Source organism: Mustela nivalis (genome assembly GCF_964662115.1).
Source record: "Mustela nivalis genome assembly, chromosome: 12".
Classification (NCBI taxonomy): Eukaryota; Metazoa; Chordata; class Mammalia; order Carnivora; family Mustelidae; genus Mustela; species Mustela nivalis.
Window position 1 is genome coordinate 10808055 of NC_139031.1, and position 12447 is coordinate 10820501.

At 40.3% G+C, this 12447-nt stretch overlaps 1 protein-coding gene across 1 annotated transcript; it reads right to left on the reverse strand.

Annotated features, from left to right (window-relative positions):
• Window positions 1–1392: 1392 nt before the first annotated feature.
• Window positions 1393–8578, reverse strand: PIP (prolactin induced protein). Its single transcript, XM_082691704.1, has 4 exons — window positions 8385–8578; window positions 6357–6462; window positions 1936–2050; window positions 1393–1617 (listed from the first exon to the last, which is right to left on the reverse strand). Exons 1-4 carry the CDS (start codon window positions 8477–8479, stop codon window positions 1496–1498), a joined length of 438 nt encoding a protein of 145 aa, XP_082547830.1. The 5' UTR covers window positions 8480–8578; the 3' UTR covers window positions 1393–1495.
• Window positions 8579–12447: the final 3869 nt, after the last annotated feature.

A 12447-nucleotide genomic window follows, 5' to 3' on the forward strand; every position in this document is an offset into this window, starting at 1 on the left:
TAGCATAGTTGCAATTGGATCCAAGTTGGTCCAGAGGTCTTAAGTTACAGAAAAATTGTGGTTCCTATCTCATGTCAGCTACTCCCACTGCACTAACACTCTTCCTTAAGATTGGCCTGCAGCTTCATGGGTGGAGGAGTTCTTATAACTGGGTTTTAGAGATAAAACACCCAGGTGTGGTTCATGAATGAGTTGGCTATCTGGATGAACCAAGGGATATAAGCTACAAAGTATGTGGTTTTTTGTGTCTCATATTAATGCTCATAAGAAAGAATATGACACAGAGGAGACTTTAAACAATTAATTATTTGGGTAGGATTACTGGTTTAATGGTTATAAGGCAGCTTCTGTTCTTAGCTACTTCACTGCTTGTGTGATGGCCAGTGAGGCAATGATCATCAACATTGTGCATGTGCCTCTCACCATAAGTGATTTAGATGTTGTGGCTGCCAGCCTTTCAGCCCAGAGACAAATGCTGGGACCTCAACAGCGGGAAGACCATTTGGAGAATACATTGGTTCATTGGACCCTTTGTCTCTTGAGGGGGCAATAGTTCATCTCTACTGAGGCTGATATATATTCTAGATATGGATGTATCCTTCTTGTCTGCAAGTGTTTTGGCCAGCACTGCCATCTGACGGCTTAAAGTGTATCTGATTTCTATACATGGAATCTCATCTAATATATCTTCAGATTATGGGAATCTTTTTTTTTTTTTTTAATGAAAGAGTTGCAATGGGCACATGATCAAAGAATCTACCAGCTTGCCATTAATGGTATCATCAGGAAACTACTGGTAACCTACAACATGTGGGGGAAAATCTCATAAATGAGCAGCTAAAGAGATAGCTCGGAGATCACACCATTTAGGGTTATGGTGATGTTGTTCAAGATGTGGCATATATTTTAGAACAATGGTTATTCAGTGGTGCTTTCTCTTTGATAGCTAGAATATATTGGCCTAGGAGCCCAGGGTCTCTTACCATCATTTCTAGTTGTAGAGGTGATGGGTCATATGGCATCTGCAGAATCAATATGATTATGTAATGTCAGATGGCTCTCCAAAAGAGGCCACCAACAGTGCTTAATTGCTCCCATAGCCCTTCATTTTCCACTAACACCTGACATTACCTAGCTTTCTGAGTTTTTCCTTACAGTAAGGAAACACAGGGCATGGGTACAGGGAAGGGGCATAATATTTAGGAGTCCAGAGAATTTCAGATTCTGTGAGTCATCGCTATGTCTTCATCTCTCATTCTTCCTACCAATGGACAATGAGAACCCATAAACTCCTCAGTAACATTTTTTTGAGAGAACAAAGTTCTAGAAATTCTGGGTGCTCTGAGGCTCCTCTGGGATAGATTTGGAAGGGAAGACACAACAGAACACAGAGAAGTTTGTGAGAAGTTTATTTTATAGACCACACAGATACTCCAGCCAATTTTTCTTAAAGGAATCACCCTGGGGGGCAGTTAGACAAGGGCTTCCAGCATGATCAGACTGTCTGTATGTTCCAAATGGTATAATAATATTTACTTTCACTGGGCACCACTGATATATTAGGGCAGATACCTTTTTGTTCAATAATGTGGACCACTGTTGCTATTGCCATAGTTCCTGAAAGAGAAAAGGACAAAGATCTTCTCTGATAACACTCTAACCCCATTTCCTGGGTTTTCTACTAGTTTTAGGCACCTCCCTACTAGGGCCCAGTTTCCCCAAATCATTTGCAAGTGTATCTCCCTTGGGCTTTTCTCATACAACCCCTCAACTTTCAGACATGGGCATAGTCCCCATCCCCTGTCTCCTCTTCTTCCCTTCTTTCTCTCCACCCTTCTGTCCTGACATTCTGCCCCACATCCGAAGTCACATTTCTCTTTACGGTTTCCCTTGCTCTAGTGGATAGTTCTTTCCTTGGATGGCCCCTATACTTACTATTGACCGTAAAGTCCCAGTAGAAAGTTCTTGGATAATCCTCACAGAGACAAGCAGTGTAAACATAGTTAAAAGGACCATCCATTGGGCGGCTGCCTTGGAGGTAAGCTTTAATCTGTGGAGGAAGAGGTGGGCAGAGAGGACCCTGTGTTAGTCTGGGGAGCAGAAAAAAGGGAGAGAAAGGCAAGAGAGCACAAAGAAAGATGAGGACAACATCATTTGTGTGCAAATAGCAGGGATGGATGTAGATCAGAGGCACTGTGGAGTCCACTTTTATAGTATCATTTTGGGAACTAAAGTTTAAGTCAGAAGGTTTTCTGTCAACATATCTTCAAATTCCTGCTTTAGCACCACTGTGGGTCTGGGCTCTGAAAGGAAGAATTAGTGAGTTGACAGGGCAAGCAGAACTCATTCTGGGGCAGCCTTCATCTAAAGAGCAAGTTTGCTTTGGTTTCCCAACTGGGCTTTCAGGAACTGGTTTGTGACCACAGCTTAGCTCTTGGGTGTGGAGGCCCAAACCAGGTCTTGTTGCCAGAACCATGTTCTTCTCAAACTGTGACTTTTGATGATTGCAGTGACATCTCTCTGTCTTTCTTTTCTTGGTTGTGAGAGGAAAACAGTTACTTACCAAACTTGGCTGTAAGATAAACAAATGAAATCTTGATGGTAAATTTCCTTTTTTAATTTGAGAGGGCTTTACAACTTGAGATACATAAGTTTCAGCAGCATCAGAAAGCTTTTGTCTGGTTAGTGTTCAGCACGGGGTGTTATCCTAGAGTTCAGAGACCCAGCAGGTCCAGTGAACTCAGATGGAAAGAAATTTCATCTTTATTTTATCAACATCTCACTGATATTGAGTATTCCTTCTGTTATGTTATCAATGATCCTCAGTGGCATTAGCAGTGTGTATGATTTTATCATGAAGAGAAACATAGGTATGTTAGTATTAATTTACATGTTTATATATCTCAAAATATTGCCTGCAGTCATCACTACCTTGAACACAGGGTTGCATGGTCCTGGCTGGGGCCATCTGCCTGTCTCCTGAAGCTTGCCCAGGTAACTGGCAACCATGTACCGAATAGTCCGTCAGCTCCAAACAGCTAATTCAAGTGTTCTCACCATTGGAATTTTACCCAGAATACTTTGAAGATCCTGGTATTTCTTTCAAGAAACCTACTCTTGCCTGGTTTACCTTTTTATGGCATTTACAACAGGTTATCTTAATAAACAAGAGTTTTCAACACTCGAATATTCAAACAAAAATCCCAATCTATTGGAATCCACTTCTTGTCAAAAGCCAGTGCACAGCTGAAGCTACTTATTCAAGCTGAGCAACAAGAGCCATCCCATATAGTTTTTTACAAAATAAAATTTAACTTGTCTATATTTTAAATGTATTGACTTCTTGGCTAATATGTTGATAAAGAAATATAAATAGTACTGTTTCAAAAGGTTTTTTTTTTTTAATTTTAAGTAGGCTCTATGCTGGGCATGATAATGCTATCATTATTTTTCCATATGATAGTTTTCCTGTGTAATCCAATGCATTTTAGGAACACTTTTAAAAGCAATTTTCTGATGAGAGTTCCCTAGACTTCATGAGACCAGCAAAATGGTCCATACCACAAATGTTTAAGCCTTGTGGTTTGTCACAAGTTCTCTTTCAATTACAAATACAAATTTTTTTTTTTTAAGATTTTGACAGGCAGAAATCATAAGTAGGCAGCGAAGCAGGTGGAGAGAGAGGAGGAAGCAGGCTTCCTGCTGAACAGAGAGCCCAAAGCAGGGCTCTATCCCAGGACCCTGGGATCATGACCTGAGCTGAAGGCAGAGTCCTTAACCATTGAGCCACCCAGGCACCCCACAAATACAAAATTTTTAAAAAAGATTTTATTTATTTATTTGAGAGAGAGAGAGAGAAAGAGAGATTGTGTGCAGGGAGCCTGACCCAGGGCTTGATCCCAGGACCCCAAGATAATGGCCTGAGCCAAAGGCAGATGCTTAACCAACTGAACCACCCAAGTGTGCCTAATTGATTTTAATTTTAAATCTGTGATTCTTTTTTTTAAAATTTATTTTTTATTTATTTTCAGCATAACAGTATTCATTATTTTTGCACCACACCCAGTGCTCCATGCAATCCGTGCCCTCTATAATACCCACCACCTGGTACCCCGACCTTTTACCCCCGCCCCTTCAAAACCCTCAGATTGTTTTTCAGAGTCCATAGTCTCTCATGGTTCACCTCCCTTCTCTCTATCTCCCCATGTCCTCCATGCTATTTGTTTTGCTCCACAAATAAGTGAAACCTTATCATAATTGACTCTCTCTGCTTGACTTATTTCACTCAGCATAATCTCTTCCTGTCCCGTTCAGTTGCTACAAAAGTTGGGTATTCATCCTTTCTGATGAAGGCATAATACTCCTATGGACCCTCAACTCTATGGTCAAATAATCTTCGACAAAACAGGAAAAAATATACAGTGTAAAAAAGACCGTCTCTTCAATAAATGGTGCTGGGAAAACTGGACAGCTATATGTAGAAGAATGAAACTCGACCATTCTCTTACACTGTACACAAAGATAAACTCAAAATGGATAAAAGACCTCAATGTGAGATAAGAATCCATCAGAATCCTAGAGGAGAACATAGGCAGTAATCTTTTCGATATCAGCCACAGCAACTTCTTTCAAGATATGTCTCCAAAGGCAAAGGAAACAAAAGTGAAAATGAACTTTTGGGACTTCATCTAAATCTGTGATTCTAATACTTCACTTGATCAAAAATAAATTCATTTGCAAAAGTTTTATAATTGTTAGAAAATTGAGATTAGATACTAGGATCTTTACACATATAAAAATAATATTTTTCTAAAAATTTAAAAATATGATGTTTTTGTAACCATACATATTTTTAATATTAGAAGCTACAAATAAAAATTGGTTGGTCAGAACTAAGAAAATTCTCCATAAATTCTTTCTAACTTACAATATTGTTTATTTTATGAGATTCCTTGTACTTGGGTAGGTTTTAAAAATATTGCCTTATTTTATTGTATTAGCATTGTCCTTAAAACATAGTCCTTAAAGTTACAGTAGCACAAAAGTATTTCACATGTGATTAAACAATTTCTCAGGGGTAGAAACGGACTTCATTATCTATCATCAACAGAAACTACCATTATCATAAGACTTTTATGCACACATTCTCATTCCTTTTATCATCTGTGGTTATGATAAAACAAAATTGAAAAATTATGATGTGGTTTCTCTCCTACCTGCTATTAACGTACAAGGTTCATATTCTTGAACTGTAAACAGACAAATTTGACAAAGCAGTTGTGTTGTTCTTTGCTCAGTGATCAGAAGTCTTTCTCTTACAGGTATGGGGCCATTTCTAGAATGTATTCTAATGAATAACAGTGTTCATGCTCCCAATTTTGTTTCTGATTTAATCATCATACATAAAAATAATTTGAGTTAGGAAACTTCTGTCATAGGAAAATGCTTGTGCTGCCTGAGAGAGTGCCCTTCTGGGAGGAGTCAGTGGGGCCTAGAACAGTGGTAGCTATCAAGGAGCAGATTGTGTGTGTGTGACAACATGTGAGAAGTCTGTCAGCAGGGAGGAGAAGACACACTCTCCTGGGGAAAAGCCTCTGTGGGTTAAACCTGCACAGACCTCTTTTCCTGATGGCCCAGAGCAGCCAAACAGGAGCGATAATGCACAGGTGAGTCTTAACATGGCATTTCCTTTTGAGAACTCTGATCTAGTGAAGGGATTGGAACTCCCTCCCACAACTGGAGGAAATAGGGAGGAGAGTGTGGGTTCTTTGTTGGGGAGAGGAGGCTGGAACAAGAGTGAACTTCCGATGGTAGAGCAAAAGGGCAGAGGGAGAGGCAATGAACACAGCTTCTTCTTAGAGCTTACTGCAGAGGAGGGAATCAGACCCTGTGTGTTCTCTGCAACATAGCTCTTCTGTTCACCTGCCTCAATCCACTGGATGAGGTTGCAGTTTTTCTTGTAAGAACCCCCTATCCCACCCCTCGTCTCAAATAATCATGTCTAGGACCTTAGAGGAGCTCTTACCTCTTCTCCCCCAGCCCTTACACTTTTCCTCTCTTCTTCCATTTAGCTGTGCTTTTCTCACTACTCATTCCTTCTTTCCTTCTCATTCTTCCTACACCTGTCTGCATCTGGTTCCTTCATCTGTAAAATGAGAATAGTAATCTGCCCCAAGGTCTGATGATTGTTCTGAGGCTCAAGTAGCATAACACATATGAGAATTGGGAGCATGAGGATTGCTATTCAGCATTTTATTAGGTATAATATGCAATGGTAAAGTGAGAGATTAATCTAATTGTACTCATACCTAAGTAGTCAGAGTTTTATGAGTTTACTTCCCCAGGTCTCTACTTACCACCATACATTCTCTTAATTCTGTTGCAACTTTAAGTGTCATGGTGACTTCTTCATTTTCTTTTGCATTTGAGGTCATGTTCAATTGCATTTTTATCACTTCTCGGCTAGTTTTGGGAAGAGAGAAGCAAAGCAGAAATCAGAGATCTGTCCACGAGAGAGGGGCACAATGAGCAGAACAGAGGGAACAGGGAAGGTGCAAGGGAAGGGGATGATGGCATATGAATCATTTGCTGAGCATCACAACCCTTGGGAATCTTTGATCCTTGTTTGGTTTGGTTGTTTTCTACAGACTCCCTTTTGTTTAATAAAGCAACTTTGATGCTTTATTTAAAACTGAGCATCATTGTTCTTTCCACTGACAAAAAATAAGTTAAAAGAGAATAAAAGTACAATATTACATGTAATTTTTTAGTAAAATCCTCCAGGTTCTGTTGATTGTCCACTATGTGGGAGGGCTCAAGCTATCGTTAGTAGAATATTCCATATCAACAGAATCATATTAAACCATAAACATCTTAATGGACTGGAAGAATTTTTAGAGTCATCCTTGAGATCCTCCTTCTTTAGTTCCTGGGCCTAGGAATTTGTTTTTCTTTAGGTCTGCAGTGAATTTGGACACATGGCCATATTTGGGAACTTTAGATGATACCCTACTTTCAAGCCACATACCACAATCTGATGGGAAAAGAAAATGGAGGCCGAGGGAAGTCAAGGATTTTTCCATCAGGGAGGTCTGGGTTCTGGACTAGGAGACTTACTTTCTCTTTCCTAGAAACTCTTGGTTGAGCTCTTTAGGTTTTGGGTGGGACAGGAGGAAATTCAGGTTTTTTGCTACAATGCTTCAGGGTCCCCTTTTCCTAGAGTAAAGCATCTCAGATTTTAGAGATATTCCATTTCTTCTACCAGTTGCTCTAGTGCTAAGTGCACAGAAAAGGGTGTGAAGAATTAAGTGTCTCCAAAATTTCTCTCATCTGTAAATGAATTTGGGATTGATAAAATGACCATCTTAGCCAGAGTGAGTGATCAGATCAGCTTGCCTGGTAGTGAGGAACTTCCTGGGATGAGGGTCTTTCAGTGCTAACTCCGAGAAATTCCTGGACAAATGGGGATGGCTGATCACTCTAATTAGTATAGCTTATTTCAGTGTTTTGCTGTCCCATCTCAGGGCTACATGGGGTGACATCTGTATCTGAACCTGCCCCTACTCAGTGTTTCTTAGGACAATGGCCTCTACTATAGCAACTTGTCAAAACTCTGAATGGTTTACTTCAGGACAGTATATCTGGTCATGCCACAGAATGTATCATCAGAATCACAATTCAAAAACCCAGCACTCAAAACCATATTCCTGTGAAGAAAACCCTCTAGATTTGCTGAGTGGCCCTGCTTCTCCTAGACCCTGGCTGCATTTCCTACTTCATTTGCCTGATTTTCCTGCTTCCTTCAAAAATGTACCCTCAGTGATTTGGCTACTGAATCTGTGCTCCTAGTGCCTACTGTGGGTCGTGGGTGGGTGTGTCCTTGCTTTTGTCTTTGGGCTTCAGAATAGGAAGAATGTCTAAGCTTCTGGGCTAGCTCAACTTCAGACTCTGGGGTCAAGGATCAATGATCAAGGCTTCTGATCCTTTCACCAGTCCTGCCAAAATTGTGTATCACAGACCTGCTAAACCTACTGTTCTAGGAGACAAGTTGTGAGAACATAAAGTTTACTGAGCAGAAATCTAACAAAGGTGTAGACTATAGATAGGATGTAGATCAGAGCCACAGAGGAAGACTGACTGTTAATAAAAGCCTTTATGCACACTGAGTGCCATATTTCCATGGACAACCAGAAGCATCCAGTGGAAATAGAGGGGAGCTGATAAGACTTCCTAAGAGGAGAGAAGTGGGACCTGACCTGGGGTTTATAAGCATCCCTGGGACTAGAGATCTGGGAAGTTGAAAAGTTTTCAGGGATAGATTTCCAGGCTAGGATAGAAGCCCTCCCTGAAGGAATTTTTGTGAGGAGGAAAAAGACTTGGCTCACGTGTCTTCCTGAGCTTTGTTGGTCCCCAAGTGTAGACAGAGAACAAGGACCAAGATGCCAGGGCCGGGTCTCAACAGGAGCTGGAGAAGGTGCATGGTGGAGGAGACAGAATATGATGTCCTAGAGAAGTACTGTCCCAGGTGGCCAGCATACTCCTTATATGCAGATCAAGGAAGCGGGAGAGTTGCCAAGCGGATGTATGTGGTCAATTACCCATTTATCCTTCCCACTCATGCTCTTTCCTTGTTGAGCTAAAGTTTGTTTTTCCATTGAAAAAGTCAACATTCAGCTATAGTGTTCAAGTCTAGGTGAGGAGTTAGATTATCCCTCCTCATTTACTTAATATACCAGAGTTTCTCAGAATAGCCAAGACCTCAAAAGACATAGCAGTTCTTTCCTAGCTTACAGAAATGTTTTCTTTTCCCTCACAATCATATGCCTGCTGTATGTAGCCTTAAGAACAGTCTGCTTCTCTAGTCTCTAGAGGTAGAGAACCCAGCTGTGGTAGATTTCAGTTCACAACTCTAGGACACATTTGCTTGATCCCCTGAGAGTAAGTTTTTTTTTTTTATATATAATTTTTTATTTTTTATAAACATATATTTTTATCCCCAGGGGTACAGGTCTGTGAATCACCAGGTTTACACACTTCACAGCACTCAACAAAGCACATACCCTCCCCAATGTCCATAATCCCACCCCCTTCTCCCAAACCCCCTCCCCCCAGCAACCCTCAGTTTGTTTTGTGAGATTAAGAGTCACTTATGGTTTCTCTCCCTCCCAATCCCATCTTGTTTCATTGATTCTTCTCCTACCCACTTAAGCCCCCCATGTTGCATCACCACTTCCTCATATCAGGGAGATCATATGATAGTTGTCTTTCTCTGCTTGACTTATTTCGCTAAGCATGATACACTCTAGTTCCATCCATGTTGTCGCAGCAATTGCACTATTGGGTATTTACCCTAAAGATACAAACGTAGTGACCCTGAGAGTAAGTTTAAGAGGAGATGTTCTTCAGAAAATTTCACAGGGCTGCTAGTGTGATTAGGATTCTCCTAGGGGCCACCACCATTTATGACAGAAGATGGGCTGCTCTGAATGCTGGGAAATTAAGACCATAAAACTGGGTGGCACAAATATGTGTGTGATTGCTGAGTCCTTAACTTCAGGGGCTATAACATGAACACACACACACACACACACACACACACATAGTTTTTGGTTCTATTTGATAATCCTAATTTAGCTGGTGTTTGAGAAGGGACCATAAATGTTGAAAAGGTTGGAACCCATATTGGCTATAAGTGTATTTGAAACTTGGGGGTGAAATCATGTCCTAAACCCATGATATAGCAAACAGTTTAGATGGAAAGGGCAGGTGGGGAGTAGAGAAGTTAAGGCAGCTGGACATGTTGTACTAAATTCTTGACATAATTTTTGCTGAGCTTCAAGATGCCTCAGTGTTGCTTCAGTAGGCAATAGATTCCTGACATATAAGACGGATTATTGCCTATGGAACATAACTTTGAGAGGCATTGCATGGTGATATTTACATATATATTAGTTTAAAAATAATTGTTTTTTAAGTGATGGTCACATATTGGTCAGGGATATCATGGAAAGTGATATCCATAGAATAATGGAACACGGTGAGGATGCTTTACAGGCTAGTAGGAATAACCATATTTTTAACCATTCATTCCATCATGTATATTTGATTATAGGACTCCTGGGTATTTTAGCCTGATATAAATGCTTGCATATATTGGTTAAACAATTGTCGGCTGAATCAGAAATAGATATTTATTCTAGAAACTGATATGGCTTAAGGGCTAATAAGCCAATAAATCACTGCAACATAATTTTTTCAATTGCTACCCACACTGCATTAAAGATCTGGATGGAGGTGAACAGTATCAAGCAAACCTTGGTTTTAGCTTGGTTTTAGGAACTAGGCAAGTCCACCTGCAAAAATCCATGTGTCCTAAGTCTGTTCAACAGTTGACTCATAGATGTCAGTATTCATGGAGTTGAATATATCTGAAAAGTTCAAAATTTCAGAGAGAAGATAGGATCTAAGTAACTGCGGCAGTTCTATAGATGGTATGTTGGAAAATTTTCAGAATGTTATTTATGACAAAAGTTTGCGGATAATATTTTCTTCTCCATGCTGTTGTTTGGAAAACTAATCTAGCAGATGGCTTCCAGGGGGAGAAAATGAAACCGAAATTGCTATGTCCTTTAAGTAATGAACAGGTTTAGTAGGTTTCCAAAAACAAATAGATAAAATCAGATTAAAAACAACGGAAGAGGCTCATAGAAGGGAATGTACAGGTACAAAGGGAAGGGATTAAGGATTAAAGAGAAGCCTGCCGCAGGCTATATTTGCAAACAAGAAGGTGACCTAGACCTGACAGGGCTCACCAAAGAGGAAGGTAAGGAATGACCAAAAAGGGAGTTAAAGAAGCCAAAGTATAGTGAATACATACTATGCGCATGACACTGTGCTGAACATTTTACACATACTTACTCGATTTTCAAAAAAATGCTGTGGTGTAGATTGCCAGCTTTATTTCATCTTACACATGGAGAAATGGAGGCACACAGCAGATAAATATGCTAAGCCCAAGTCCCATAGCCAGTAAGTGGTAGAGCCAAGTTTGGATCCATGTTTTGTGGAGTCCCAGAGTTTTGTTTTACAGTCGTGGTAACCTCTTTCAGAAGTGAAATGCAAATTTTCTAATATGAAAAACAGATATAGGACTTTGGAAGAGGTTGTAAGTCAGGGGCCCTGAGGCTTCACATCACTCACTTTACCATGCATGCCTCTTTGGATAAACCAGAATTTGAATGCAAGCAGTCTGCCTCTAGTACCTGAGCTTTTAACTACTTCACTGCCTACTAGTGAGGACAAGGACCCAATGAGGCATGCCCAAACACTAATAGTTCCAAAGTAGAAAAATGCAAGGCCTACTATAAGCAAACATTTATCTTCCATGACTGATCATTCTAGGATGTTTCCCCATAAAGTTGATGTGAACAATCTCAGCATTCATCCTTTCTTTTATGAACTCATCGCTTTACCCATCATCTACCTAGTTCTTTCAGATAATCTATTCTACAAATTTTTTTTAAATTTTTTATTTTTTATAAACATATATTTTTATCCCCAGGGGTACAGGTCTGTGAATCACCAGGTTTACACACTTCACAGCACTCACCAAAGCGCATACCCTCCCCAATGTCCATAATCCCACCCCCTTCTCCCAAACCCCCTCCCCCCAGCAACCCTGTTTGTTTTGTGAGATTAAGAGTCACTTATGGTTTGTCTCCCTCCCAATCCCATCTTGTTTCATTTATTCTTCTCCTACCCACTTAAGCCTCCATGTTGCATCACCACTTCCTCATATCAGGGAGATCATATGATAGTTGTCTTTCTCTGCTTGACTTATTTCGCTAAGCATGATATGCTCTAGTTCCATCCATGTTGTCGCAAATGGCAAGATTTCATTTCTTTTGATGGCTGCATAGTATTCCATTGTGTATATATACCACATCTTCTTGATCCATTCATCTGTTGATGGACATCTAGGTTCTTTCCATAGTTTGGCTATTGTGGACATTGCTGCTATAAACATTCGGGTGCATGTGCCCCTTTGGATCACTACATTTGTATCTTTAGGGTAAATACCCAATAGTGCAATTGCTGGGTCATAGGGCAGTTCTATTTTCAACATTCTGAGGAACCTCCATGCTGTTTTTCAGAGTGGCTGCACCAGCTTGCATTCCCACCAATAGTGTAGGAGTGTTCCCCTTTCTCCACATCCTCGCCAGCATCTGTCATTTCCTGACTTGTTGATTTTAGCCATTCTGACTGGTGTGAGGTGATATCTCATTGTGGTTTTGATTTGTATTTCCCTGATGCCGAGTGATATGGAGCACTTTTTCATGTGTCTGTTGGCCATCTGGATGTCTTCTTTGCAGAAATGTCTGTTCATGTCCTCTGCCCATTTCTTGATTGGATTATTTGTTCTTTGGGTGTTGAGTTTGCTAAGTTCTT